At 45.3% G+C, this 27,182-nt stretch overlaps 1 protein-coding gene and 1 long non-coding RNA gene across 4 annotated transcripts; one reads left to right on the top strand and one right to left on the bottom strand.

Moving 5' to 3' along the window:
• Positions 1–19,020: 19,020 nt before the first annotated feature.
• Positions 19,021–26,615, bottom strand: Adcyap1 (adenylate cyclase activating polypeptide 1). Of its 3 annotated transcripts, none has more exons than XM_023566839.2 (5): positions 25,807–26,615; positions 25,381–25,491; positions 23,293–23,424; positions 22,759–22,857; positions 19,021–21,700 (listed from the first exon to the last, which is right to left on the bottom strand). In XM_023566839.2, exons 2-5 carry the CDS (start codon positions 25,488–25,490, stop codon positions 21,499–21,501), a joined length of 543 nt encoding a protein of 180 aa, XP_023422607.1. In that variant the 5' UTR covers position 25,491; positions 25,807–26,615; the 3' UTR covers positions 19,021–21,498. The 3 variants fall into 3 exon arrangements, with proteins under 3 accessions (XP_023422607.1, XP_003474169.1, XP_005005620.1); XM_003474121.5 differs by having other exon boundaries at positions 25,898–26,615; XM_005005563.4 differs by lacking the exon at positions 25,807–26,615 and having other exon boundaries at positions 25,381–25,669.
• LOC134471822 (uncharacterized) lies at positions 23,906–26,982 on the top strand. Its single transcript, XR_010041510.1, has 2 exons — positions 23,906–25,414; positions 26,612–26,982. It is a non-coding gene; the product is annotated as an uncharacterized LOC134471822 (long non-coding RNA).
• The last annotated feature ends 200 nt before the right edge of the window (positions 26,983–27,182 follow it).

The raw sequence follows: 27,182 nt of genomic DNA, 5'->3' as shown, positions 1-27,182 counted from the left end.
TTGTAGGTGGCTGGGGTCCTGTATGCCTCATACATCTGAGTATCTTTACCTTTTGCTAAATTAGGGAAATTCTCCTGGATTATTTCTGTGAATAGCTTTTGTAGTTCATTTGTTTGTGTCCCTACTTCTTCTTTTATGTTCTTAAGTTATAGATCCTCTTGTCATCTTCTAGTCTTTGTATTATTGCTGTTTGTTTTCTTGCTATTTTTAAGAAGTTTTTCATTTCATGCTCCTGCCTTACAAATCTGTCCTCCAGTTGTGATAATCTATCCTTAGTTTCTTTCAAGATGTTATGCCAGCTTTCAGTAGAGTTTTTAGTTTCCTGGTAATCTCTTTGAACCTGTTTCATGTATTTTATGTTTTCTCTATTTTCTCCATCAAACAATTCTCCCCCTTTTTTTGGTTCTTCCATTCCACCATCTGTTTTTTCTTGGGCGGTGGTTAGCATTTCTGTAACTATTCTACTTATTTCTTGCTTTATTTCATTAAATACTTCATTTTTGAACTCCTCTATGAGGCTCTGGAGATACCGCTTTATGTCTATAGGTGCCGTGTCTGATATTGCATGCTTTCTGTCTTCATTCTCTTTTGCTTTTACCTTTCCTGGATCAGTGTTCTCAGACTGGGGACTAAGGAGCCTTTCTTGTTGCTCCCTTTTCCCATACTTTTGTTCCTTCCATACAAGCGTATGTAGGAGGCTCAGGTTTTTTTTGTTGTTTTTTTTTTTTTTCTCTTTGTCTGTGGCAGTTTGTTTGAATCCACCAGCTAGGTGTTCCCGCCCACTGCAGTGTACTAGGGAGACACAGACCTGGGCAGCCTCTGCTGGGCCGGCCCCTCCAGGTCAACCTACTGAATGCTTCACTGCTAGGGTGCACCACCAGGCACAGGGACCTGATTTGGGCTAGCCTACAGGATCTTGGTCCGCGGAGTCACCAGGCCAAGTGCTCCCCACCACTCCCACTTGAGAGGGGAATATGCGACTGAAGTCACTGCAGGGCCCTGTTCCGGCTAGTCTGCCCGTTCCCAGAATGTCCTCTGTTGGAGCCTCCTAGTCTATGAAAGGGTCCCCATTTCACTTACTGCAGGTTGAGCCAGTCCCGCTCTCAATGCCGTTTGGGCCAATTCCTGCTCTCAGAGCTTTGGCGCGTCTCTCTCCGTGCCGTGCGAATTGGGACGCAGTATCAGCAGCGGGAAATTCAAATCGCAGCTTCCAATGGCATGGGATCCAGCTTCCGCACTGAGATTTTATCTGTTCCTGTTATAGCATAAGGATTGCATTTACAGGTGGTTTCTCTCAGCTTACTTTGTTCCTGGGTCGGCAGGGTACATCTCTCCTCGCGTGGGACTCCTCACGCGGCACCGCTCCTGGATTCTAAGCTGGTAATCTCAGAGAGCCTCCGTGGCTGCTGTTATTTGTCCGCCATGTTCTCCCGGATGGAGCTCTTGATTTAAAAGAAGGCTTAGAAAAACTTGGGTGACAAATGACCCAGTCTTAGCAAGAAACACGCAGCTTTAGTCTTCTCTGAGACTGAAGAACAGCTATGGGCATTTTGTCCTCCTGCAGGAAAGGTGGGGGACCATTAGGGAGGACAAGTGTACACACAGGGATACATTTGGGGACAAAATGCACCTGCTGGGTAAAACCACTTCTGAATCAGCCATCGGACCTGCCATTGTTGCTTGATCCCAAGTGAAGCAAAACACAACTAAACAAAGCAGTGCAGAGGCCATTGTCGAAACATTCGATGGATTTCTTCCTAGGAGAACTGTTTGTAGACACGTAGATACAACTTGGAGACACACAGCAAAAGTGTCCTCACTGCCGGGGAGACTTGCAATTAGACTGAAGTGTACCTAGGGTTTTACTGAATAAAAACTTAGTTTGCTTTGGAGATGATTTCAAGAGCCACCCCCTTTCTCATGACTCTGTTCATAAGGCCTTAGACACAAAATCTTTATATTATGATCATGGCATTTACAACTTAATGATAGTTTAGCCCAATTTTTTTCTTTTTATTTTATACATTTCCAGTTTTTCCATAATGGAAAGATGGAAGCATGCATGCAGATGGATGGATTGGTGGATATGCATGCGTATACATGCTTTCTATGTGTGTGTAGGTATGTGTAAATATACACATATAGAGATTGCTTTTATAATTCAAAATTTCTCCATTGGGCCGGGCATAGTGGCACATGCCTATAATCCCAGCACAGAGAAGGCTGAGGCAGAAGAATCGCTGCAAGTTAGAGGCCAGCCTGGGCTGCAAAGTAAGTCTAAGGCTCACCTGAACTGGACAAGGAGACCCTGCCTCAACTAAATAGATAAACAAATTATAAATAAAATTTCTAAACTGGGTTGTTTTCAAATATATGGATATATTTAAATTAGAATAATGGTTTGTTTTATAGGTTGCCAAAACATTTTCAAGGAGTGAGATTTAAAGCTGATAGTGGGAATATATGCTCATATACTCCTTTAAAAGCAATTTAGGAAGATACTTTAATAGTTTATAATGCAGTACATCTATACCTATAAAATCATCATAAAGACACCTGTGTGCAAATATGAACATTTTGATACTATTTACCGGTGGAAGTTGAACCCAGGGCCTGCACACTGAGCTGTATCCCCAGGCATTTTTTTTTATTTTTTTATTTGAAAACAGGGTCTCATTAAATCACTAAATTCTCCTGGATGCACTCAAACTTTCTGTCCTCCTGCCTCAGGCTCCCAGCGATCTGGTATTTGAGGTATTTGCCACCACACCCCGCTGTTTTTCTACTTTCTATTAAATTACAACATACTTTAATGTATCTGATAAATTTTTCCTAACTGATTCCTCCCATGTAACCTCACCCAAACACAGCAGCTACACATTATGGGCACCTTAGAATGCAACAGGGTTGTTTTGTTTTTTTTTTAATGGAATCATTAATGTCCAAAAGTAAAGAAAGACCTAAGGTGGGACAGAATGAATGAATCTTAAACAATGAAGCTAAGCATCTAGAAACCCCAAAGACTACAAGATGAAACAGTAGATATGAGATCTCTGCGGGCTACGGTGACACATTCGAAAGACTGAGGGAGCAGAGGTGTGGATGAGGGGTCTGGAAATCACACAGAGCTGCTGCTGGGAGGGATGCTCGGAAGAATCACACAGCAGAGGCACTCAGCAAACATGGAGGTCAGGCCAGGCATGGTGGCACGTGCTTGTGGTCCCAGTTACACAAGAGGCTAAGGCAAGAAGATCCCAGTGAGGTAGAAGCTAGCCTGGGCTACAGAAAGAGAGAGAGAGAGAGAGAGAGAGAGAGAGAGAGAGAGAGAGAGAGGCAAGGAAAGTCATGCCATGCATCATGGCAAAGAAAGTAAGGTCTAAACTGATACATCTCTGAAACTAAAAGCTGAAGAAGCAAGCAGAGAGTGAGCAGCAGGTGTGGGAGGCTGTCTGCTAAGAAGGGAAGATGCAGACCTGCATCTTCTGTGGTCAAGAAAAGACAGACTCAACCAAGGAGTGTCACGCAGTGAACACGAATGTCAAGCCAGATTATACCCGACCTTACCCAACTGAGATAGCCAACTATTATAAGTAAACCTAGCTCAATTTATAAATAAGCATAGCTAAATTTAACATGACCCTGAGAAACAGATCAAGAGCTCGGGAAACTGTTCAAAGGCCAAAGCAAAAAGCTCCCAGATGAACGAAAGTCATAACCCCTGACATCCAAATACAAACCTAATACTCAGAGTGGGGCTCTTAAATCCAGAATAGGGTAGAGCTTGTCACCCAAAGGTCCAGGCTTTAGGGGTGAACCAGAGAACAAGGTAATGGTATCCACTAGACAGTCCAAGTCTCAAAGATAAGAGTGACCTCTGGAAGAAAGAAATCACTCCAGGCCTTCCATGGGACCAATGTCAAGCCCAAGCCACTGTCCTTGAAGGCTGCTTGGGCTGGATAGGGCCAAAATTGGTTTGTGCCTCTTCTTTATCCTGATTCATTCTTTCTTCCAACAGATAATTCCAAGTCCCTACTAAGTGCCAGTCACTAGATTTCCAAGAATAGGGCAGGGAACTGAACTGGGGTAACACAGGCATCTATGCCAGGAGGCTAATGTCATAACTTTGTATTCTTTTCTTTCAGTAAAAAATTTACAAGTTTTGGGTCCCATACAACCCAGCCTCACTTCTGTGAAGTCTCACGAGGGGCAGATTTCCACAATGGCATCTCTCACGTTTCATCACATACCTCTGTTTATAACTGTTTTGCCCTAAAACCCTGAGGCCTTTCATGTTAAGAGATGTTTCCAATTTATTTTTGTGTCTCTGATGTTCACTGTATGCTTATTAAGTGAATGAATCACAAAGGAGTTCAGTTAACTTCTATATATCCATGTTCTAAACAATCCATAGTTTTTATGTTTGGAGAATGTCATTGATTCCCTGTCTTGTTTTCCCTCCATCAAAGTCCTTTCGAACATCCCAATCCAAGCAGGAGAAAAAGGGAGGGACTATTGGTCCTGACCTAGCCTGGGAGCCAGGGAGAAGAGAGTCTTTCTGGGGCCAAGAGAGGTCGGGCAACACAGCCTCAGGCAAGCAGCAAAGGTCCTGTTGCTGCTCCAGAAGGAGGTGGAGTTCCTAAAACAAGGTCTCCTCCGACCACAGCTCTCAAATCTCAGCACACTCATCTGGGCAGCTGCTTATAACATGAATGACTGGGCCCTGCCACTACTGTGAACCTGTGACTCAGTAGGTCTCACATTGCTTCCAGGGGTCTCCGCAGGGCTTCTTGTTTGCATTTCTGATGAGTTTCCAGGGGATGCTGATGCTACTGCTCCAGGGACCACTCTGTGTGCCACCCTTGAGGCTCACTCCTGGCTGTGCACCCCAGGACCTGTGACTATGCTGATTTCCAGGGCCCCTCCACCCAGATGTTAGGTTGACTGGTGCAGCGCAGTCTGGCCAGTAAGGTTTTCTAGCGTACCCTTAGATAATCCCACAGTGCAAGGAGAGACTGGCAGCTCGGAGTGAGAAGGGGTGCAGGTCATTAACACACAGGAACCCAAGGCCTCTCCAACCCTGTCCTTGGAAAACCTCCAGAAACTCAGAGGAACTTGAAGAATCTTAAAGGATCGTGGTCTCCAGACATCCTCCTTCAACATCCACCCAAACTCTCTCTGCATTTCAACAGCCCCAACTACTAAAATGCCAGCCGGCCGCCACCCACATGCACTCAGGCATTGCCCTCAGGCCAATGCCCCAGGTGGGTGCCTCGCTGGGGGCCCAGACTTCCACCTCTCCAGCTCTCTGACTTGATCAGTTCCTCCTCCATGTTCCCAGTCATTTATTACCTCATCTTTCCCACTGCATCTCTCTCCCTGCCTCCTAATTACCTTGGTGCGTTTCCATCTTCCTCCCAGAAAAAACATGAGCCCCTGGAGGGTGATTTTCTTTTCCCGATAGGCTCAGGACCTGCCCAGCCTAGTGGTAAACGAATGCTTTGTGAATGAATGTGGAACAACATATTATTAAGATCATTTACTCCTCCTCCCTTTGGGGCAAAAGAATTTCCTACTCTTCCTACTCTTTGCTCCATTTCTGGATCTAACTGCTGAAGGCCTTTACTCTTTTTCATAATTTAAAGGTAAAACTCAACTTGGTAAGGCCTCATACCATAAATTCCAAGACAGCCAAAGTAAACCCAAACTATTTGAATGGAATCCCAAAATACAGCCCCAAACCAAGAGCTAAATGAAGTGAAGTAATTAAATAAGGAAAATGAGAACTTTACTATTGCATTATGAGTTCCTGGTTTTACCTAAGTGAAAGATTAAAAAAAAAAAAAAAAAACCAGCATAGAGGAGCAAAATGACTTAACAGTAAAAATCTAAGCCCAGAAGATCCCAGCAGCCTTGTGTTCTAAACTTAGCTCAGGCACTGGGCACCATGTGAATGAGTCACTGCCCTCCTTGACTTAAATCATCCCTCTTATAAAACTTGTTAAAGAAAGACGTCACTGCAAATTAGATGTGGTAGCTAAGTTTAGCCGTCCTCAGGACATAAATATTGTAACTGATGTGACTTCCACCATTTTTGTTTCATGACTTCTATTGGGGCATGTGCTTGAATGTGTGTTTATGTACATACTGCAGCTCAAGATGTACCTTCTGCCTAGAGATAGATTGCATATTTATCCACATATATATGCAAATATGCCCAGAAAGCACCTTGCACAGAAACATCCTTGAGCTATTTTAAGAGAGAGCATCATTTTACTGACAAATGTCCAGAATTTAGCCCTCTGACTTGCCCCCAGCCTGACCTCTGTGAGTTGACTGTGCAGAGAGAGGTCGCGTGTGTGTGTGTGTGTGTGTGTGTGTGTGTGTGTGTGTGTGTGTGGAGAGGAAGACAGGAAGACCTGCCCTCACTCACGCCCTGGCTTCCCCTCAGACAGTGAGCCAATGCAGGCAGCTGCTGTCTGCAGTCAGGTCTGTCGCCCAGAAATTCCCTCCATGGGCTCCCAGAGAAGCCTGAGGGTCCAGCCATCACCAGCAGTCTCTTGTCTTCAAGAGTCTTCTCAATGAGCTCGTCTGTTTCACCTGCACCAGGATACTGTGTTATCTGGCAAAGGTTGCCCATTTCAAATCTGAAATAGTATAGAGAGAGATGGAGAGGTGAGTTCATCTGATTAACCCATCACTGCCCACTGACTGCCATCTAATTACGATCAGGATCCTGAAGGAATGAGAAGGGGGGCTGCCCCCGGAGACTGAGCAAAAGCCGAGGCTTGCTTGGAAGGAGGAAGTTAGAAGCCAGCAAGTAGCCAAGGGTCCTGGGCACCAAGGGCAAGCAGCAGGCGAAAGGGCAGGGACACGAGAGGCCAGGCAGGTGTGAGCTAAAGGCTAACTGACCTGTGGTCAAAACTGACCGCTGCACGGGAATTTACACTTTGCAGAGAATTCTGTCATCTCATTAGAGCTCACAAGTTCCCAGGGAAATAGGTACTGTTATTTTCATTCTCATTTATAGGCAAAGAGTACGAGATTCTACAGAGTTAAGTGGCTCTCCCAGGATCACTCAGCAACAGAACAGTGGAATGCAAACCAAGGTCTTCAGACTCCAAGTCTTTCACCACAGGTTTCTGCCTATGCATATCAGGCCACCAGCGGCTGGGCCACATTTTTCTGGGCCTTCTGTGAACACAGGCCATGGTTATGCCCACCCGTGGGTCTCTGTGTACTGTGGCCAGAACTGACCCACAGCACCTAGCACTGGCCAGTGGGGAGCTGGTGCACCCAGAAACATGGAGCAGATGGCTGAAGGGGAAACTTAAGGTGAAGGCAAACGTTAAGACAGGTAAGGGAAGTATCCCAGCCTCCCTAAGCCAGGAGAGTGCATGGCTCACACCCCATTGGAATTCAAAGATTTAGGATTAGAGAACAGAAGCTCTGGACAAGGTCAGCAGCATAGACCTGGCCCTGGTTATGAGCCCATACCTCAATACTGCCATCCATGTGGTCGCCGCAATGCATCCATATGAAAAGCAGCTCAGTTCCTGCTGACAGCCACCCCTGGGCTCAGGCATCTCTTCTATTTCAAAACTGCACCCAGTTGGGTACAGAGGTGCGTGTCTGTAATATCAGCTACATCCTTGGGAGGCTAAAGCAGGAGGACTGCAAGTTTGATCCCAGCCTGGGTAACCAAGGAAGAGCTTGTTTCAAAATAAAAAATAAAAAAGGGCTGGGACTGTAGCTCAGGGGTGAGAGCACTTGCCTAGCATGTGAGAGGCCCTGGATTCAATCCCCAGTACCAGGGGAAGGGGGGAGAAAGTGCTCTCTTGGGCCTAATTTAAATATTTTTCTATCAGCTGTCTTAGATCTGCTCACAAAGAGATAATCAGTGCCATTTAAATAAAGTATTTAATGTTTTAAAGCCTACTAAAAACCCCTTCAAGTTTTTTTCTTCATTAAAACAGCCAAGGCATCTTTGACATCTCCTCAGACATAAGACTTTTGCTCAGGTCTTTAATCAATTCCACTGCTCATCCACGATCCCTTTCCAATCTTACCACATTCACCTTAAGACATGAAGACCACAACATGCTACCCAGCATGTAATACTCCAAGGAGCAGAACAATAAAAAGCAGGCTTCCTAGCTCCTGAAAGAAGGTCACCCAGTGAAAGCTAGGGTCATGTTCATGCCAACGTCTCACTGATACCTAGCAGCCCCAAGTTGCCGGCGTTCAGCATGCACTCGGTCTGCTGCCCCTTCCCTGGTCTCCTCTAGTGGCCCACGTTGAGTGATTCTGCAAGACCTCGTGCTGACCCTCTCTGAATAGTACCACCAGAGAACAGAGATCTGTGGAAGTTGATGAGTCTAAAACAAGATAGGAGCAGCCAGCTCCCACTATCACCCATGTCTGGAGAGTCACAGAAGCTGAGACAAAAGAAATGTCTGATCCAGCACCTTACCGAGTAACAAGAGATTCCCAGTGCACACAGGTACCAGTGAGGCTTCTATACTTGTAAGCATAGAAGTATAGAAGTATAGCCTAAGAGGATTTACACACAGATTTGTTATAGAAAGGAAGACACTGTCCTCATTCACCAGCTCAAGGGTTCTGCAAGCAGAGCAAGCGAAATGGAAAGAGCCAGAGGCACCTGGAGAAGTTCACAAAAGTGAGCATGGCAGGACTGGCAAGACCTTAGCGGTTTCCTGTTTGTTTTCCCCCTTTTCGTGTGCCCATTCAACCAAGCTCTGCTCCTTGACAAGAGAATCTGCTGCCACCTAACTTTTCCCTTTCTTCTCCCTGAAGCAAAAACAAGACTGTGTTAAGTAAAAGCCCAGAAATGTTCCAGAACCCCAGCAGCTGAGAGTTAGGCAAACAAGAAAGCAGATTCCAGAGTCAGCAAAGAGCTGCTGATGCTGCCAGAAGCATTGCTAGCCTGGCACTAAAGACTGAGCACTCAGTAGAGATGTCCTGTCCTCTCCACCTGGAGGGCTGAGGCCCCACTGGCAAATATATATTCTGTTTCAAAGTATTCTCTCCACACTCATAGTTTTCCTCACTCTGCTGATAAGGTACAGCCCTGTGCAGAGCTGGGTAGTGCACCATGGACCACTGCCCTACCCAGTGTCCAGCAAAGGGCCCCAGGCCATCTCTCCTGCTTCTGCACTGACTTTACTCCTCTGAAATATTGGTCTGATACCCACATTGCCAGCTGGGTAACCTAATGTGGACATTTCAATAGAACGTAGCCTATAAAGCCAGTAAAATTAGTTTATCCAATTGAGTTAATATTTGAAATCTATTTTTGAAAGGATCTTCCAATCTAGAGGATATATAAGTCTGTTAAAACACAGTAAGAGCTGGACATGGTGGCACATGTCTGTAATGCCAGCACTTGGGAGGCTGAGCCAAGAGAGTCAAGAATTGAGAGTTCAAGACCAGCCTGGGCTACAAAGTGAGCTCAAAGCCAGCCTGAATGGTGTAGCAAGACTCTGTCTCAAAAACACAACACACACACACACACACACACACACACACACACACACACACGAGGATAAGAGATTCGTGTACTCCCATGTTCAGTGCAGTACTCTTCATAGTAACCAGGATATGAAAATAATCAGTCACTGATGAACTCATCAATGGATGAATGGATAAGGAAGATGCAATGGGCTATTATTTGGTCATAGAAAAATGGATGAACCTTGAGAACGCTATGCTAAGGGAAGTAAGCCAGTCCAAGAAGAGTAAATCCCACAGATGCCACCTCTGTGAGATACCCAGAGTAGTCAACTTCACCAAGTCAGAAAGGAGGATGGCGGATGCCAGGAACTATGAGGAAGGGGAAGTGGCAGAGGTTGGGGTAGAAAGTTAAATACCCTATTTTCCTCTAATGCAATGTCAAATTGCAGTGACAATAAAAATTATGTGAATGTCAGTGGGAATGCAAATTAGCACAGCCACAGTGGAAATCAATATGGTGGTTCCCAAAAAAACTAAATTTGAAGTTTCACTATACGTCTTTTGGGTATATGCTCAGAAGAATCAAGCTTGACATAGGGTAGGGGTGCTGTATACCCACATCTGCTACAGCACTATTCACAACAGCCAAATTACAGAAGCATCCAGAGCCTCCCGCCAACAGATGAACAGATAAGGGAAATGTGCATTTATGCCCAGTGCTGTAATAATTCTGCCATAAAGAAGAAGAACAAAGTCAAATCCCTTGCAGGAAAAAGGGCAGAACCGGAGATCATCATCTGGAGGGACTCAGACAAGAATCCCATGTTTTTTCTAACATATGGAAGCCAAAAAAAAGTCAAAATGAGGGAAGAGAGATGGTTAGCACAGAAGAAGGGAATCAGGGAAAACACAAAGCAAGAAGAAGATAATGGAGGAATGAAGATGATCAAAGTACACGATAGGAAGGAATGAAAGTGTCGCAGTGAAACCCAATATTCTAATATGCACTAGCAAAGAACGAAAATCACGCACATACACATGATGAGAATAGGACACATGAACAAATAAGATGGGGTTCCGGTGCAGGCTCAGGCCAGGCATACTGTGATGAACACGCCCGGGTTTGGCTTTGTGGGTGTGTGAGCTGTACCGTGCTCAGAAGAGGCCCACTCTCCTGCTGCCATATTGAAATCTAATAATTTTGAGAGAAAAAAAGGTCCCTCATTTTCATTTTGCTGCGAGCCCCACACATTATGTAGAGCTGATTGCATCTGTCCACTCACCAGATCACTCTGTGTGACTGCAAAGTGGTGGTGTCCCACCAGTAATCTGCACACCTTGGAGCAAAGGTTATAAGATAACCAAAGAAGCCAGGATGTCACACACAGGCACCTTGCTATGGGACATTTTTGTAACCCCATGAAGTAACGAAGGTGGGGGTTTAGGATGTCACAGATGGAGGTAAAAAGAGATTGGAAATCTGTTAGTTCCGGCTTCTGTCTACCTGACAGCACCTTGCCCTGGGAAGGCCAATTCCCATGGCTACTCTCCCACTCACATCTCCTACTGAGGACTGGGGAACCATGTTCATCACTGTCCTCCCAAGGTCCTCTGATGCTACCCTGTGCTACCAAAGGATCCTCTATACTCAGCACCCTAATGGTAAATTCTAGAACAGATAGATAACCAATGCACATATTCACCAAGCCTCCAGCTCATTCCTCTATATTTCTTCAGAATTATCTAAAAGAACCAGAAGGAAGAGATACTTTCAGAGACCCAAGTGTCTTTACAACAATTAGGCAATCAGGTGGTCTGTAGTATTTAGAAAAATTATATGAAAAAAAACATAGTTTAAATTAGAGATAAGAGTAACTAAAATTATATCAAGGTATAATAGATAACATCTTAATTTGTTTACTTTTCCCTCCTAAGGTAGGATGGCTTTCATAGTAATATTAGGGATATAATTTGCTTGTTAAGATATTTAACCTTTTTGAATAAAAGAACAATAACAACCTAGAAAGTTTCTTACTACAACACAAAGATCTCAGAAAAAGGCAGGATCCTGTCTCCATTTCTGATGATAACCGAGAGAATGCATACTCAATTCATGCAAAATCTGGGACCCTTGTGGCCATTTCAGTATCTTTCTTCCAATATCCTTCAGCCCTTCTGCCAGCCATCAGCCTGGCTATCAGCACATTCAACTAGTTTGGGTTATCATTTCTTCTCCTCTCCTTTCCTCTCTCTAACTGAAGCACAATAATCTCATGAACAGAAGATGGAATCTGCACAAGGATCATCAGTTCCTTACATAATTATAAAAGTTATGTGACCAAAATGCACCCCCTGCAAAATCACAATCCCAAGATAGATTCCTGCTCATTAATGCTTCTAAGAGCATTATTTATTTCTCAGCTCACTCCAGACCAAGCATCTGGCTTCCACGTGCCGGAAAGTCTATGACAGGAAATAACCAGGCTGACTTTTTCAGACCAACACTATTTACTCTCAGCATGGAACATCCAGAAGAGATCTTAGCAGGGGATCAACCAAGGACATTCATACCTACCAGTGAGATAGAAAATTCTCAACCATTCAAGAAAGCCTCCTATTTGTCTATTATTTGAATGCCTGCTTTTTTTAACTTTTCATGAAAGCTTAAATTTTGGAACACCAAAGTCAGTAAGGGTCAAATATACTTGGAGTCCTAATAAAACCCTAAAGAATTTGGGCTTTTTGTTAATGGCCTACAGTTTCTTGGAAAACAAATTCATTCAGTCAATCTAGAACTCTTCATGAGCACCTACTATGAGCATGTTCCGTATTACTATTTCTGCCTGTCTTCTGACACCATACAATTTACCACCTACTTAGATCAGAAACAGAAAAGGAAAATAATTCTTTAATTGTCAGATAACCTCAGCACACAAACTTTTAACTCGATTATCCAGCAGATGTTTGTTACCACCCAATTCTTCCCTTGTATCTATTCAAAATCCTTTAGGCTAACCCTTAAATGACATTCTTTCCTACTATCTGTGTGGGAAATACACATTCACCAATATCGTGGATTTAATTTCCTTTCACTGATTGAGCACCCATTATGTGCCAGAAATTGTAGGTCCTCACACTAAGAAGCTGAATAATTTTGGTCCTAATCCTGACAGCAAATGACACACATGCAGGTAAATAGTCAATGACAGTATGAAGAAATGCAGCAGGAAAGCAAAACAAAGCTAGTCCTTCCTTTAAGTGTAGTAACGATTCACTGGGAAAGAAAGAAATGTGGCTCATTTCTGCAGAGATGAGCCACAGATAGGGCGGTAGATGAGAACAGAGAAGTAGGTTAAAAGGAAATCATTAGACATCCTAAAAAAACAACAAAAACATGCTAACGGCTTTGGAACCCATCCAATGGGCCAGAAGACATAACACTTTTTTTTCCAAGCCAGTACACAGAGGAAACATGACCAGCATCTTATTTGGACTAATCAGTATGAAGGCAGAAGAGACTGAGTAGGATGGGGTAATTAGAGCCTAAATGTTGAGCCAGTATTACAAATAGAGCCAAAAAGGTTGTGTGAATGTGGAGTTGTGCAGAAATGGGAATGAAAAAATTCATAAGACTAAGTGATGGCTTACATTCATGGATAAAGGGACGGGAGAATACTCTGACATAATGTGGATTAGATAAGCCTACTGGGGTGGCCCAGTAGCCGAGATTGGGATGATGGCCCAATATCAGGATAAATAATGATTTCATTTGGGAGCACTGAGTTTAGGATGCCCACAGGACCTCCAGGTGACTGCATCAATCAGGAATTCAAGGACTACAGCGTTGAAAGTCATCAGACCATCGTACAGGTTAAACAAGATCACCCAAGGTAGAAGTGCAGTGAAGAGGAACATTTTGGGGGCTAGAAAACATCCGTCTTGTAAAGTGCTGCAGGACAGACATTAACAAGAGATTAAAGAGACTGCAAATAGAACCACCTTCCAAATCTGCAAGGCCATCACAACTACTGGACAAAGTTGTCACTAACAGTTACAAACCTGTAGCGAGTCATCAATACAGCAATGACTATGGAAGAGAAAAAAAGGCAGACTCGAGTTTGAGCTGATGAACATCATGTTCTGCACCAGGCATTTCCAGCCGCTGAGAAACATCAATATCATCACCTTAAAGACTAGGTGAAAATCACAAAACACTCTGTGGGATACCTGAAAGAAACCTGGAGGGAAGTCAGTATTCAGAATATAAAAGGAGCCACAAAAACAAGAATAAGCCCGCATCATTTTCAGGAGAATGAATGGAACTGGAGACCACCATGTTAAGTAAAATAAGCCAGACACATAATGTTACATATCATATGGCTTATAAAAGAAGCCTAATAAATAAAATAAAGAAGAGATGGTAGAAAATTTTTTGAAAACTGAATTTTTGAAGATAACATTGGAGGTAGATGAGGAAGGAGGGAAGAAAGGAAGAAAGAAATGCACAGTGGTCAAAACATGCTATACCCAGGTACCAATTCCCCAAACCTAACGTAACAATTGTTTCACAGACGTATACTAATTTTGAAAAGCAGGGAAAATGATATACGATGGAACTCTGAAGATACTGGATTTGGTAAGTATGACACAACTGAATACAAACAAACTCCAATAACAAGAGGAAACATAACCAGAAATTGAGATGGAAATTTGAAGTTTAAAACAAAATGCATATGTGTAGGATGAGGTGAAAACACCCGGGATGTTTGATTTGGTTTGGTTCGGTTTTCAAAATCCAAAAGGCAGGACACACTGGGCTTCTAAAGCTTGAAGCAAACACATACAAAAGATGGAAATAAGAGCCTTTTAGAAGGGACACACAGATGCTCATCACTGATAGTGGTGCAGAACCACAACACATCCATTTCCCAGTGCCCCTCAATAGCCAGGACAAAGTACTCTCCTGATCCAAGCTCCAGGAGTGTGACAGTGAGGGAGGCAAACACGGAGGGTCACCCAACTGACACAAGAAGGGACAGAGGAGGAACAAAGGCATGGCAGGCCTGGGGCCCTGGAGGACAGGGAGACAGGGGGCTAGAGCCCCCACTGATTTGTCTTTTGGGTTGTTTTTTATATAAAAAGAAGAAAAAATAAAACAATTTCAAAACAAGATAACAGGAGAGTAACAATAACTAACTAGAGTTTTAACACAAGTTTCTTAGGTATCCAGGGAGGGGCAGCAGGGATAGGACTGGAGTTTGTCGTCAGAGTACAGAATTTCAAAACAAGATGTAACAGAGGGGACAGCTGAGGACAATGAGGCCACCTCAAAAGCTAGCTCTTCCTCTAGCTAAAAAGAGTTACTAGCGATCACTGCTAGGTGCATTTCGTAAATAATGAAAGGTCAGGGTAAAATCTTAGCAGAGGCTGGGGAGACTTTGGAACACTCTGCGGTGTTCTGATGATCATAAACCATGGGAATTACTATGTGCACACGGGTCCTAACTACAACAAAACAAAACTAGCTTAGGCAGTAAGGGCATTTATCAGCCTAACGGGAAAAGTCCACTGGCCGTTTTGGCTTTGGTTTGATTCAAGGGCTCCACACTGCTGTCGGGGACCTTAATTGTCCTGTCACTGCTTCATCTTCTGTAATACTGGTTCCACATGAAGCTAGTTTTTTATATAGACAGTGTGCTGCATCACATACCACATTGTTTAGAAAGAGAGAAATAAACATTCTTCTTGGATCTAGGAAAAAAAATATCTTCTCTAATCCCACTATCCTAAAACAGATCACATACCATGATCTTATGAACGAGGATCAGAGGATTCAATTATCTTGATTAGTTATATCTAGAAATAGCCTGGCCTGGTGGCACATACCCGTAATCCCAGAACTCTGGTAGGCTGAGGCAGAAAGATCACAAATTCAAGTCCAGTCTAGACAGTGTGGCAATTTAATGAGACTCTGTCTAAAAATTTAAAAATAAAATGGCTGGGGATGTAGCTCAGTGCAAAGGCCCTGGGTTCAATCCTGGGTACAAAAACAAAAAAAAAAAAGACGATTAAGAATCCCCACAAAATCCATTCCCTGCAGGAGGAAAGTGAGAGTAGCAGGAGGAAAATGAGAGTAATTAAGAGAAAGAGAAATGTCCACAAATACACATGAATTATTTTGTGATTTATAGGTAATGGTCCATCCCAAATTAGGATTCTATAATGTACAAAGGCATAGCTAAAGAAAAAACTAGCTTGGACTACACGACATCACCTACTACTGTTCTAGGGTTGTTTTAAATAGTACCCCTCTGTTATGTCCTTTTTCTTGTCTATTCAAATTACACCTCAGTGGATGGGAGAAGTCTCCTCAGCAGCGTCGCTAACCACTCTGTTATCACTTGGAGGTCAATCCAGTCCCAGGCTGTGTCTCGCTATGTCCCTCCCCTTTATTCTTGAAAATGTATGATTACTGTCTTGATGCAATGAATTCTGTTTAGTTTGAAAATATGAACCTCCTTCTCTTCATCAGAATGAAAAAAATAAAGGCCTGTGTGACCTGAGCCTATGCAAGCTTTGCTTACCTGAACAATTAAAGTTCACTTTATCCTACGGCAGAAACATATTTAATTAATTTGCCTTTCTTTTCTACATAGCAGCTTTTCCTAAAGGGAGCTGGAGTTGCATTCATGATGAGCATCTAATTAACAAGCCAGTTCCACTTCCTATATGTGTTTTGCAGCTATCCTATTAGAACATGAAGGAAATATCATCGTGAATTCTGCAAGTCTTCTGGTTAATTTATTTATTCAGGAAAGGTACACCTGCCAGGCAAGGTAGCACAACTGTGAACCCAGCACTCTGGGGAGGCTGAGGCAGAATGCCAGCACAGCCTAGGCAACTTTGTGACTGTCTCAAAATTACAATAAAAATTAAAAGGGCCAGGGTGTAGCTAATGCAAAAGTCCTGAGTTCCTACTCCAATACCACATATGTATCTCACACACACACACACACACAGCAGACAGACAGATGTTGCTTATGTTTCCAGAAGTGACATGAAGAGGGTAACATATCATCCATGCCCTCCAAGAGGTCATCTAGCTAGGAACCGGCCATGCACTTATAAAGCTGCTAAGGCACGGGGCAGAATAGTGTGGGATTAATGATCAGAAGTGGCAATGCAAAAAGTAAGGGTCCCAGGGAAACAGTGCAGGGGCAGATGGGAGGGAAGTGAACATCACTGAGGGAATGTCTCAGTGATGCTGAGAGGCTGAGGGAGACTCCCAGAAAAAATGGCTTAAATTGTTGGACCTGACAGGATATTATATGATAGGCACAGAAGACATTCCAGGTCTGAGGACAGTGGGATCACTGGACAGAGAAAAGAAGTATTTGCATATCAAAGCCTGATAGGAACCTGTGCTTCTAGAGAACAAGGATCTTCTGGGACAACAGAGACTGACAACCAAAGAACACCGAGCCCTGTGACAACAGGACTATTCTGGAACATCTCATCAGAGGGACAGGAGACTAGGGAAGAGATAAAACCACCAGGTTGAAGAGACAATGACCAAATCCAGGATGACCAGTTCCAAACCAGTATAAGAGGCCAGGAGCAGCAGTAAGGGAGGCAAGCATCTCCTTTCTTCAAAAAGGTCAAGGACAGAGAAGAAGGCCAGCAGGCTTTGGTTTCTAACCGTGTGTTGGTATCAACAGTAAGACCTAGTTCGAGGCCATCAGAGTGTTCTAGTGAAATCACCTGGTAAACACTTTGAAATTGGGGAGAATCCATTAAACCAAACTAGGGTATGATGCACTTAGCAGCTCACTTTTGGATCCCCAGAATTAATACCAGCTAGCTGCACTGGTTGTCTATCACAGCTTTGATTTCTTCGTCATGTGATTAAATTTTTTGCACTCAGAGGATCACTCTCCTCCCAGAAGTGTCTTTAACACAGAGGGCTAACCACAATGTTAGTACTAATAAAGGCCTTAGTGACTTACAAAATACCACAATTTTCCAAGAGCCTAATGTCCATTTTGGGAGAATATGGCTTATTGGTGTATTTATTATTGTTTTCGGGGAGCATGTCCACCTGTTTAATGTGAAAAAATATCCAGCCCAAGATAGCTATGTATTACCAAATGCTAAATCTACATGGTCTCAATCTTCGGTGCACGTTAATGGAGCATTTTGGTTGAAAACGCAGATTCATTGGTTCTGACAGAGCCCTATATTTTACAACACTAAGTTCTCCCAGAAATGCATTTGCTAGAAAAAAAAAATGCTACCTTCCTTCCAGGTGTGTCCCATTTCAAGGGTTTGATAAATTCATGTATGTACAGACCAGCGTCTTCCCAGCCCAAGTATCAGTAAGGCATTTAGTATGGCTTCTTTGGCTCCCAACTATATGAAGTCTTCCTATGAAAAGCCATGATTGGTGTTATACCACATAAGAAAGCAAAGCAAGTTGCTACGTATATGAGCTTCCCTTGATGTCAGCCAAGTCTGGGACTTATCCTTAATCTCGACAAACCCTTAGTCTTCAACTAAATAAATTCTTCATGTCTCCATTTACCATGTTAGCACTCCACTGGCGACAGTATTCATTTTTTAACTTCAAATAAGATTTCTAGATTGTGGGCTCTCACTCCACGATTCTGGGCTTCAGAGGCTGAACTAAGTTCTAAAAACAACTTTTGACTCCTTGCTGACCCTTTAATACTACTACAACATTTATTGATTTATTACATGAATACATTCGTGTTTTAGGATGAAAACTGGCACTTCAAATTCACTGGTATGACTTCTAAGTGATTTTTAATACATTTTTTTAACCCAGAAATAGTCAAGAGCTCCAAAAACACACCAACTAGGGAATCTATGGGAATTTTATATGGAGATTTTGCTTTAAAGTTTAATATGAACTAATAAAGCATAAAATATGCAAATTATTTTTCATATTTTGTCCTAAGAATCAAAGTACATTTTCTTTTAAAGTGTCTAGTTAACTCTTAATCTTGCTTTTGCTCCTTCTATCCAAAACATTTTAGTCAGAGATACCTTTGCATATCTCTAACACATTTAAAAGCTCCAAAATTGATTGTTTAAATCATTTTATATAAAATTTTATCCAGACCCATTTAGCATACAGTTACAAGAACAACGTCAAAGAGCTATTTCAGAAGTGTAATTAATTATCCAGTAGTGTCTGTCATCTAGTAATTTTCTACATACTGAGCAATGTACCTCTATACACTAGGGAGTTGGAAATTGATGTAAACAGTGTGTCATATAAATGACACCCATGTCTGTTTATGGGCTTTATATCTGTTTGGCATCTCCCTATGAGTGACCACTTTAAATTTTTAGTTGAATCCAGTAACCCATCAAGCAGATATTAGAGTACAGCTTATGAAAATACATGGATGCTTAGATATATATTCCAGACATGAAATATCTCAGGATTGCTAAAGAAATATAATACTTTCAGATTTTAAAGTAGTTATTTCTTGGATATCTTTTTTGTCCAAACATTAGACCAAGTTGCATTGTTTACAAAAATTTATTCATACAAATTTTACACACTTTATATAACAGTTATCAAAGTCCTAGTTATAGATATCATGTGTGTCATAATACTTGGTTAAGATGTTTTTATAATCAGTTGCACACAAAATAAGAGCTTCAAGACTAACATCTACCTAAATTATCACTATATCATAACTCTGCTCCTGGTAGTAAGGCTCTTGGCATTTCTAAAAAGTATACAAAAGATTAAACTGGGTGATCACTGTAAAATGATTGCAGCTAGCCACGGGCACACTAGATTAGACTTCATAAATAAAAGGTTAACTAGAGCCATATTTCACCACTGACAGCTGACACAAATACAGAAAACTCTGCCCATTATCCAAGAGACAAATAATTAAGACTAAAATGCAAGCCAATGTGCTGCAGCATTGTAGGGCCACTAAATAGCCATCTGTGATTCGTGGCGATTTAAAAGGCGAAGAAAGGCACTAAAGCTGCAAACCGCATCCCGGGTCACATTGCCTGAGGAGACTGCAGAATTAAAGAAAGATTGATCCTGCGGCCAGGACTCAGGCCCAGAGCAAATGCCTCTTTATTTCACCATTCGCAATGTGATCTCTGGCAGCATCCATCCCCATCTGGGAATGCAAATACAATTCTGTTTTCTTTCATGTACGATTTCATACTGATCAAATCCATAAAGAAAAAAGAAAGGTCTTTTAAACTTTTATACATGAGATACTTAAATTTTTTCTCTCCCCCCCCCCACAAAAATTTGTGTTCTGAAATTTGGGAAACTGGTTGGTTTGTCTGTTGCTGCTTGATCTGGTTGCTGGGTGAAGGTTCTTTGTTTATAGAGATTATTCTATATGTTGAAGAAATTGACAGGAAACAGACATGCTTTCTTTAGCCAAGGAAAGATACAAGGGTGGGTTGTGTGAGCTGCTTACCTTGCTCTTGGTCACAGATATAAGATAGTACTCATACATGAGAAGATGAGGTTTCAATGGTTTATCAGTAAAACTGAGCAACATGTGACAACTACACATTCTATTATGACAAAGATTGATTTTATGAAATAAATTTTACTAAGCAATAAGCCAGAATGTAGAAAAATACATTTTACCTACAAACTCAATAAACAAGAAACAGAAAGTTCGTATTTAGTGCATAATTACTCACTGGTAGCTACACAGGAGTTCCTAAGCTTTACAGTAGCTGCTTGCATCAAACAACCAAAAGTGAAAAGCATTCACAAGTTTAAAAGAAGCAAATGAAAATAAAATGGTAAACAGTCCTTAAACAGCGCAGGAGGATAGGAAGGAGGGGTCTCCAGAAAAACCAGGAAGGAAAACGGTGGCTTTTTACAAAGCAGGGCTCAAAGGGGAGGATCCTGGCCACTTCACAAGATGAGAAGCGTGGACAGCACTGAGAAAAACACATTGTACTTTGCATCCATTTCCAATACCCAGCATCCCAAGTCAGACAGGCAGCGGACTGGACTGCAGTGCACTGGACTTGCCCCCAGACAGCCGGACTGGGAGGTGGGGGCTGCTCAAACCGTCCCTCTCCAGGGTCCTCCTCTTCTGCCTCTGCTCTGCCTCTTCCAATAAAACTCCATTTCTTTCATTTTGTTCCAATTGCCCTAACCTTGGGATAGTACAGTCCCTGGTGAATCTGGAAGTACAGGAAAGAGAGCTTCCTATCCAAGCCTCCCTCCTCTGTACAATTCCTCAACTCCTCCCCCAGGGAGTGGCATGAATTCTGGGGAGAAGCACAATTTGAATTGAGCTGTTGTTTTATTAGAATTTCCTTCTGGGCTGAGAGTCTGAAGAGAGACAAATTACATAAAAAGTAGAATCAAAGAAAGCAAAAGTATTGGGATTGCCACCCAGCCCGCAGGACGGTGCCCACCGGATGGAGGGAGGCAGGGACTGAAGGGCCAGCCCCAGAGGCTCACTAGGAGAGAAGCCCCTCAGCGATTCTGCAAACCACTCCTCAGAACCTCCCCCAGCAGGGCGTCATTGTGTATGTACAGTAGCAAATGGTCAATATTAACATCTTCAGCCCTGTTGCGGATAAAAATACTATCCTTTTAATTCCAGTTTACAAAAATAGGACTAATATTCAAAACAATGATTGTCTATTTTTTCTATTTACTTTATATAAAAACATAAACAGCTCAGGCGAATTTTCAATCCTTGTGCACGCTCTGTATGAACTGCTCTCTATTATACTTATATATATACTCTTAATCTATGTTTATAAGATAGTATCAATAATTGGTCCACAAAGTATATCTGTGCATTCTCTAGTGCTTTGTAAAAAGAAAAAACAATTATTATTATCAAAATATTCATTTAATGGCTTTACTTCATACATAAATACATGTTTGGATAGAACACACGAGCGATGACTGGTTTGGTCAGTTTGGAAAACGACTTTTCATTGTGTCAGGGTTGTATACACAGGGAAGCTGGTAACTCATTGCTACAAAAAAGCTATTCGGCGTCCTTTGTTTTTAACCCTTTGTTTATACCTTTTCCCCAGGACTGCCGCCAAGTATTTCTTGACAGCCATTTGTTTCCGGTAGCGGCTGTAGCTGTCCGTGAAGATTCCGTCCGAGTGGCGCTTGGAGAGCGGCTCCGAGTCTTCGTCGTCTTCCTCCTCCGCGCCGCCGCCTACGTCCCCACTGCAAGAAAAGGAGTGGATAACAGGGTGACCTGGAGGGAGACTCCAGCAAGGCGCTGGGGCGCAGGCACCTCACCAGTGCCTTCGGGGAGGGGACCTGGCTCGCGCTGCGCCCAGGGCCGCTTTCCCGCGCCAGGGGCAGGGCTGAGATGGAAACCCCTCGATTCTCCCTGCCACCCAGGATTTCCTGGCACTAGAGCGCCCAGGACGAGATCTGAAAAACAGACGCGGAATTTCAGCCTTTCTCCAAACACCGCCTTATAAGATCTGACCATCGGTGCCTTGCAATAAACTGTCTTCACTGCTCCTCTCGCCACCCGCCTCCCCCGACCTGAAAAGCAAATACCAGGAGGGTCCTAAATGCCACGCCTGCAGCTGCCCTGGCGCTTAGCTCGACCCTGCAATGCCTGGCCCGACACCAGCACTCCTTCCACATGCCAAGTTGGAAAATGTGATAATAATGTGAGTCGACAGTCTACGGGCAATATTTTTCAACGCATGCATTATTCATTGCGAAAATGCAATCTGTTTCCCCATGGACTTTATTGAAACGCTGCCTTCTGCTGAGACAGGTTTCACACACTCCAAACTCTGGGTCTGTCCTAGCGTGAGCAAAAAAAAAAAAAAAAAAAAAAAAAAAAAAAAACGTTGGTTTCCTTAAGAATCCAGATTTCGTGTTTTGTTTACTTCGATTGGAATTTATAGTAACTCCAACGCCCTCCCTCATCCCCACAAAAAACATCAAGTTTAGAGGAAACGATAGCAAATCCTCCCGCGAACCGTGCAGGTTATGAATGGCTGGAGAATGAAGATTCTTTTCTTATAATTCAGAAAGATCAAAATCCCCGGTTTCCTCCCCTTTCCCTCTCACCGGGTCTCGGGCCCTCCGAGCTTCCCTCCAGATCTAAAGCAACCCTTCAAAATCTCCGCCCAAGTGGCCACGGCCGCCGGCAGCACCCCGAGACCCCGGACGCGGCCACACCCTGGCCACGTGCACGCAGGACGTAGGAGCCGCCCCGCGCGCCGTCACGCACCGTTAACTCTTTCGCTTACTCTTACCCCACGCCGTTGGCCACGAGGGACTGCAGGTACTTCCTGGCCGACAGCTGATCCAGCACTCTGCGGTACGCTTGGTTAAGGATCCCGCGGGCGACGTCTCTAAACAGGGAGGCAAAGTGCGCGTGCACCCAGGGTCACGACCTCGCACCCCATCGCCACCAAGGGGCGGCCCGAGACCCCTGCTGGGAGCGCGCGGCCCTCCGCGTCCCGCAAGGTGACGGCACAGCTTAGGGGCTCAGGACTTGAGAAGTGCTGGGCAGTTCCGGAGAACGAAGGTCCTAGTCCAGAGCCAGTCCTGGCCTCCGGAGATGGCCCGGGAGGAGGTCAGGCTCCGGACCTGCCCGCGCGTACGTTCCTTGACACTCCCGGGCCGCCGACCTTCAGGTCCCCACGCAGCCACCAGGTCTTCCCCATCCGCCCGCTACTAATTTTTTTGTCGCTCTCAAGATCGGGCCAAGGAAAACAGAGGCTCGAGGACTTTCTCGGTGACGGGTCATCCTGCCCTCCCACCCCGCGGTTCCCGGGCAGCTGTACCTGCGCTCAGCTGGGTAGTAGAGCGCGTAGGCGTCCCGCAGCGCGGAGGCGGGGCTCCCTGCGCCCGGCGGGTCCGAGTCGTAGAAGTCCTGCAGCGGGTTTCCGTCCTCGTCGTACGCCTCGTCCTCCGGTCTGCGGGGTAGCCAGAAGGAATGGTCACTCCCGAGTCCCTCCCCACTTCTGAGACGACCCAAAGAACGGGACTCACACAGATGCACTTTCTCCACGAAGGCTCCCTCTCGAAAAACTTTTCTTTCAGGATGGGGTGGGAGCAGAGATTCCCACTCCTCAAGCTGGTCGCCCACCCCTGTAGTGGGGTAGAAAGATTGCCTGCAGAATCGCAGCCTCCACGTGTTCTGGGAAACGGAGGAACCCCTGCAGACCAAGCACACTTGACCCCACACACACACTCCCCGGCTTGCAAGCCTTCTCACGTAGCAGCGGGCGGGTGCGCACGGGAAAGGTTCCAGGAGAAGAGACGCAGACTCGTGCCAAGACCCAGAGGAGGTCTGGACCGGCAGGGGAGGATGGGGGGGGGGGCCTGCGGCCAGCTCCGCGCCCGAGCCCGGGAGCCCTGGGGAGCCCTTCCCTGCGCAGATATAGGTCACAGAGAACCTCCAGCTTCTATTTTGGGCGGGAGAGGATCTGGCAGGAACATGAATAATAGATGCCCCTAAACTTAGCAGGTTCGGTGGCAGCTCATTTCTGTGGTGTGCCTGAGCGCTCCAGTGCCTCTCGCCCCGGGAAAGTGCCAGGCACGCGGAACTTTGAAAACACCGAGGAGGAAATGGGAGGGCTTTTAAGTCTACTGAGTAAATAGATCACCGTACCTACTGTCCAAAGCACCCTTGCACAGGACGGAGAGGAGTGCGTTAAAACACAAAGCCCCATCGGAGAGACTCAGAATGCGGCCAGCACAAGTGGCATGCTATGGGCAGGCTCGCGTGGTGCTTCGTACTCCCCTTGTCTGCCCTGCATCCCTGGAGAGGCCAGAGCGAGGCCAGCGCATCTTTCAACCTGCCCCAAACTCATTCCTCCCTCGGTCGGGTTCGGGCCTCTGCCCTGGCCTTGGTGCCCCAACCCAGATAGTTCAGCCACTTTCCGTCCTACCCTATACCCAGATGCTGAAATCCAAATAGAAGTTAGTCTCCCCATTGTGGCGGTCTTTCGGAGGCTATCTTTATTGGGCGCGGCTCGGAGGAGCCCCTTTACTTGGTGCTGCGCACTCCAAGCCAGCGCCACGGGCTGCCTTGTGCACCTCCACTGTCCGGCACCCCGGCGGGGGTTCTGGGGCTGCGCTGGGAAACCCCACCGCGCCGACCCCTTAGGAACCGGAGGCTAAGGAAAAGCCAGGGTTTCTCGGTCCTGAGACGGGCACCGCTGTCCTCTGGGTCCCGCCTGCCTGCCTGCTTTCCCTTCCTCCTCTCTCGCACTCATCTTTTCCCCTCCCTTCTTGTGCAGTCTCATTCTTGTGCTTCCTTCTCCCGAGTCTTTTCCTTAATCGTAGCCGGCCTACACTTCTCCTCCCCAAGGCAGTCCGGGACGCAAAAATGCAGTTGGAACCGGATCGCTTGGAAAAAAGCTCTTCTGGGGAAGGAATGCGAATGAGGTGAAGAGGAAGGGCGGAGGAGAGAGAGACCCCGCCCCAATAGCCCAGAATAAGCTGTAACAAAGCAAAGTCCCAGGGAGCCACCCGCTCTGCGCCCAGCCTGTCTCTAGGAGCTGAATGAAGTTCTCTGAACTCGTCCTGAGAACTGGTCAAAGCGTCGCCACTGGGGGCTCAGCCTGCCCCCTTCCTGGGGCCCGGCTGGGGGAGGGGAGGTTTCGCCAAAGGTTGGAGGCTCGCTCTCTCTCCCCGGGCCCCGGCTGCTTGGGGCTCACTCAGAGAGTGGCCCCGAGATTTGGCGAGCCTACTCCGCCCCTGCTTAGCTACCCCGGGCCCTAGAGCAGCCAAGACTGGGAGAGGCGCACTAGAGGCGCAGAGAGAGTGGCGCTTAGTAACCTGTGTCCGGGGAACGGCAGGAGGGCGACCGTGAGGAGGTATCCGGCGAAGGGAACCTCAGCTCATCCCAGGCACCCAGAACCTACCTGATCCCAGGGAACCGGAGTCCGGCGGCTGCAGGTGAGCAGTAAACGCTGCTGTGCATTATTATCCCGTAGACCAGCAGGGCCAATCTCGCTCCGCTGCACATGGTCATTCTGCGCAGGACAGAAAAGAGGGCAAAGCCGTGAGAAAGCCCCTGGCCTTCCAGCTTCCTACCCCAAGAAACTCTCGGGACCGGAGGAGGGAGCGGAGCTCGGCTGTTGCGTGCAACACACTTGGCGTCAGCCGGCGCGCGCCCTGCCACTTCTCGCTTGCTTGAGTCAGGGAGGAAAAAAAAAAAAAAAAAAAATATATATATATATATATATATATATATATATATATACACACACACACACACACACACACGCATCCACCCAGCGCCCAGTAACTAGCCAGACCTGGCACGGGGGAAGAAAGCTAATTCTCACCCCTATGCCGATGCCAAAGAAGGGAAGAGAGCAGCAGTCCAGGGAGTCTTTGCTTTGGTGAGATTTTTCCCCCTTCGTATTCAACTCTTACCGCTGCTAGGAGGGGATCCGCTGCCAAGTAGGACGGCGGGCAAAGGGCTCTTTCAAGTTTCTGCGCCGGAGTCAGAAGCCGAGAGGCTTCACCATCTGGCTTCGGGATCTGAAGGGAAGCCGCAGGGCGAGCGGGAGCAGCAGGCGGAGCCGGAGGACTTGTTTGCTGAGGCTTTAGGATTGTGCTCAAAAGTTTGCAGAAGCTCGGAACTGGAAGGAAGCGCGACGTGGAGACGAGGAAGGGGGTGAGGAAGATGGAGAAGGAACAGAAAGAGAGAGGAGGCGACTCGCCAAGGGGAGGGGGAGCCCAGTGGCTGTAAGTCCGCGGGGAGAAAAAAAGCAAGCGATTAAGAAAAAGACAGAAAGTGAAAGGAGAGGGTGAGGAGGGGAGAGGAGAGGGCGGCTGAGCGCTGCGGCTTCTGGGGCAGCCCGGCCAGGCAGCTGCGAGACTCCGCAGCTCCGGCTCTGTTCTGAGGTCCTTCTGGCTGCGTCGGAAGATGCAGCTTCTTCTGGTGCTGCCGGTGCTTACAGAGAGGCCCGGCCTTCTGCTCGTGTTTATATATGCAGTTAGCAAAAATTGTATCTGAACATGGTTGTAGGAGCGGCGGCGTCTTTGTCAACATCTGCCTGCGTCTCGCCTTGAAGTACAGAATATTTTGTTGCACTGTTGCGCTCCGATTTTTATTCATGAAATGACTTCCCTTTTTTTTTTCAGTCACGTAATGATCGGGTATCAGAAAAAAAGACGTCAGCATCCAAGTCCCTCAAGGAATGTATTAACTATTCTGTCCTCTAGGATGATAAGATCCGGAGTCATCGCCTTCTCATAAACACCTTTCACTCATACAATCCAATTGTTAAGAAGTCTAATTATTTTGATGGTTTTTCAGTTTTACCCATTCCTCAAGGATGGGTAAAGAATTTGTAGAATTTCTAAGGTGGTAAAAGTCATGTTTTTAGCTATCTCCATACTGTTTCTTTTTCCTATTTTTTTTTTTTAATCAAGCCTTACCAATGAAAGCTCTGGTCCCTGGAATGAAGCACCATCAAGCTCTCCTATTAATAAATTTAATTTAGATCTCCTAATTTCTTGCGTATGTTCTTTCAGATGGACAGTTAAATGTGGAAGTCGTTTTGTTTTTAAAGGGAAGTCTTGGAAGCCTTTCAGTAAATCTCTAATGAGTCTGGCAGTGGTTTATAGTCTGGCTAGGAGGAGATTAAACCAAGGCTGGTTCCAAGAGCGCGGGCCTGTGGAGCTGTCCAGGCTCCTGGTGCTGAACTGCTTG

This window comes from Cavia porcellus, unplaced genomic scaffold (genome assembly GCF_034190915.1).
Source record: "Cavia porcellus strain 051 isolate PalLab524CR breed Dunkin Hartley unplaced genomic scaffold, mCavPor4.1 scaffold_20, whole genome shotgun sequence".
NCBI lineage: Eukaryota > Metazoa > Chordata > Mammalia > Rodentia > Caviidae > Cavia > Cavia porcellus.
This window is presented reverse-complemented; position numbering and strand designations above follow the sequence as displayed.

Excerpts from the sequence above, each read along its gene's own strand:
- Adcyap1 (XM_023566839.2), bottom strand. The coding sequence starts at position 25,490 with ATGACCATGTGCAGCGGAGCGAGATTGGCCCTGCTGGTCTACGGGATA. Across the intron at positions 22,858-23,292 it reads TACTACCCAGCTGAGCGCAG|AGACGTCGCCCGCGGGATCC; the intron begins GTACAGCTGCCC and ends CTCCCTGTTTAG. Across the intron at positions 21,701-22,758 it reads CTCGTGGCCAACGGCGTGGG|TGGGGACGTAGGCGGCGGCG; the intron begins GTAAGAGTAAGC and ends CTTTTCTTGCAG.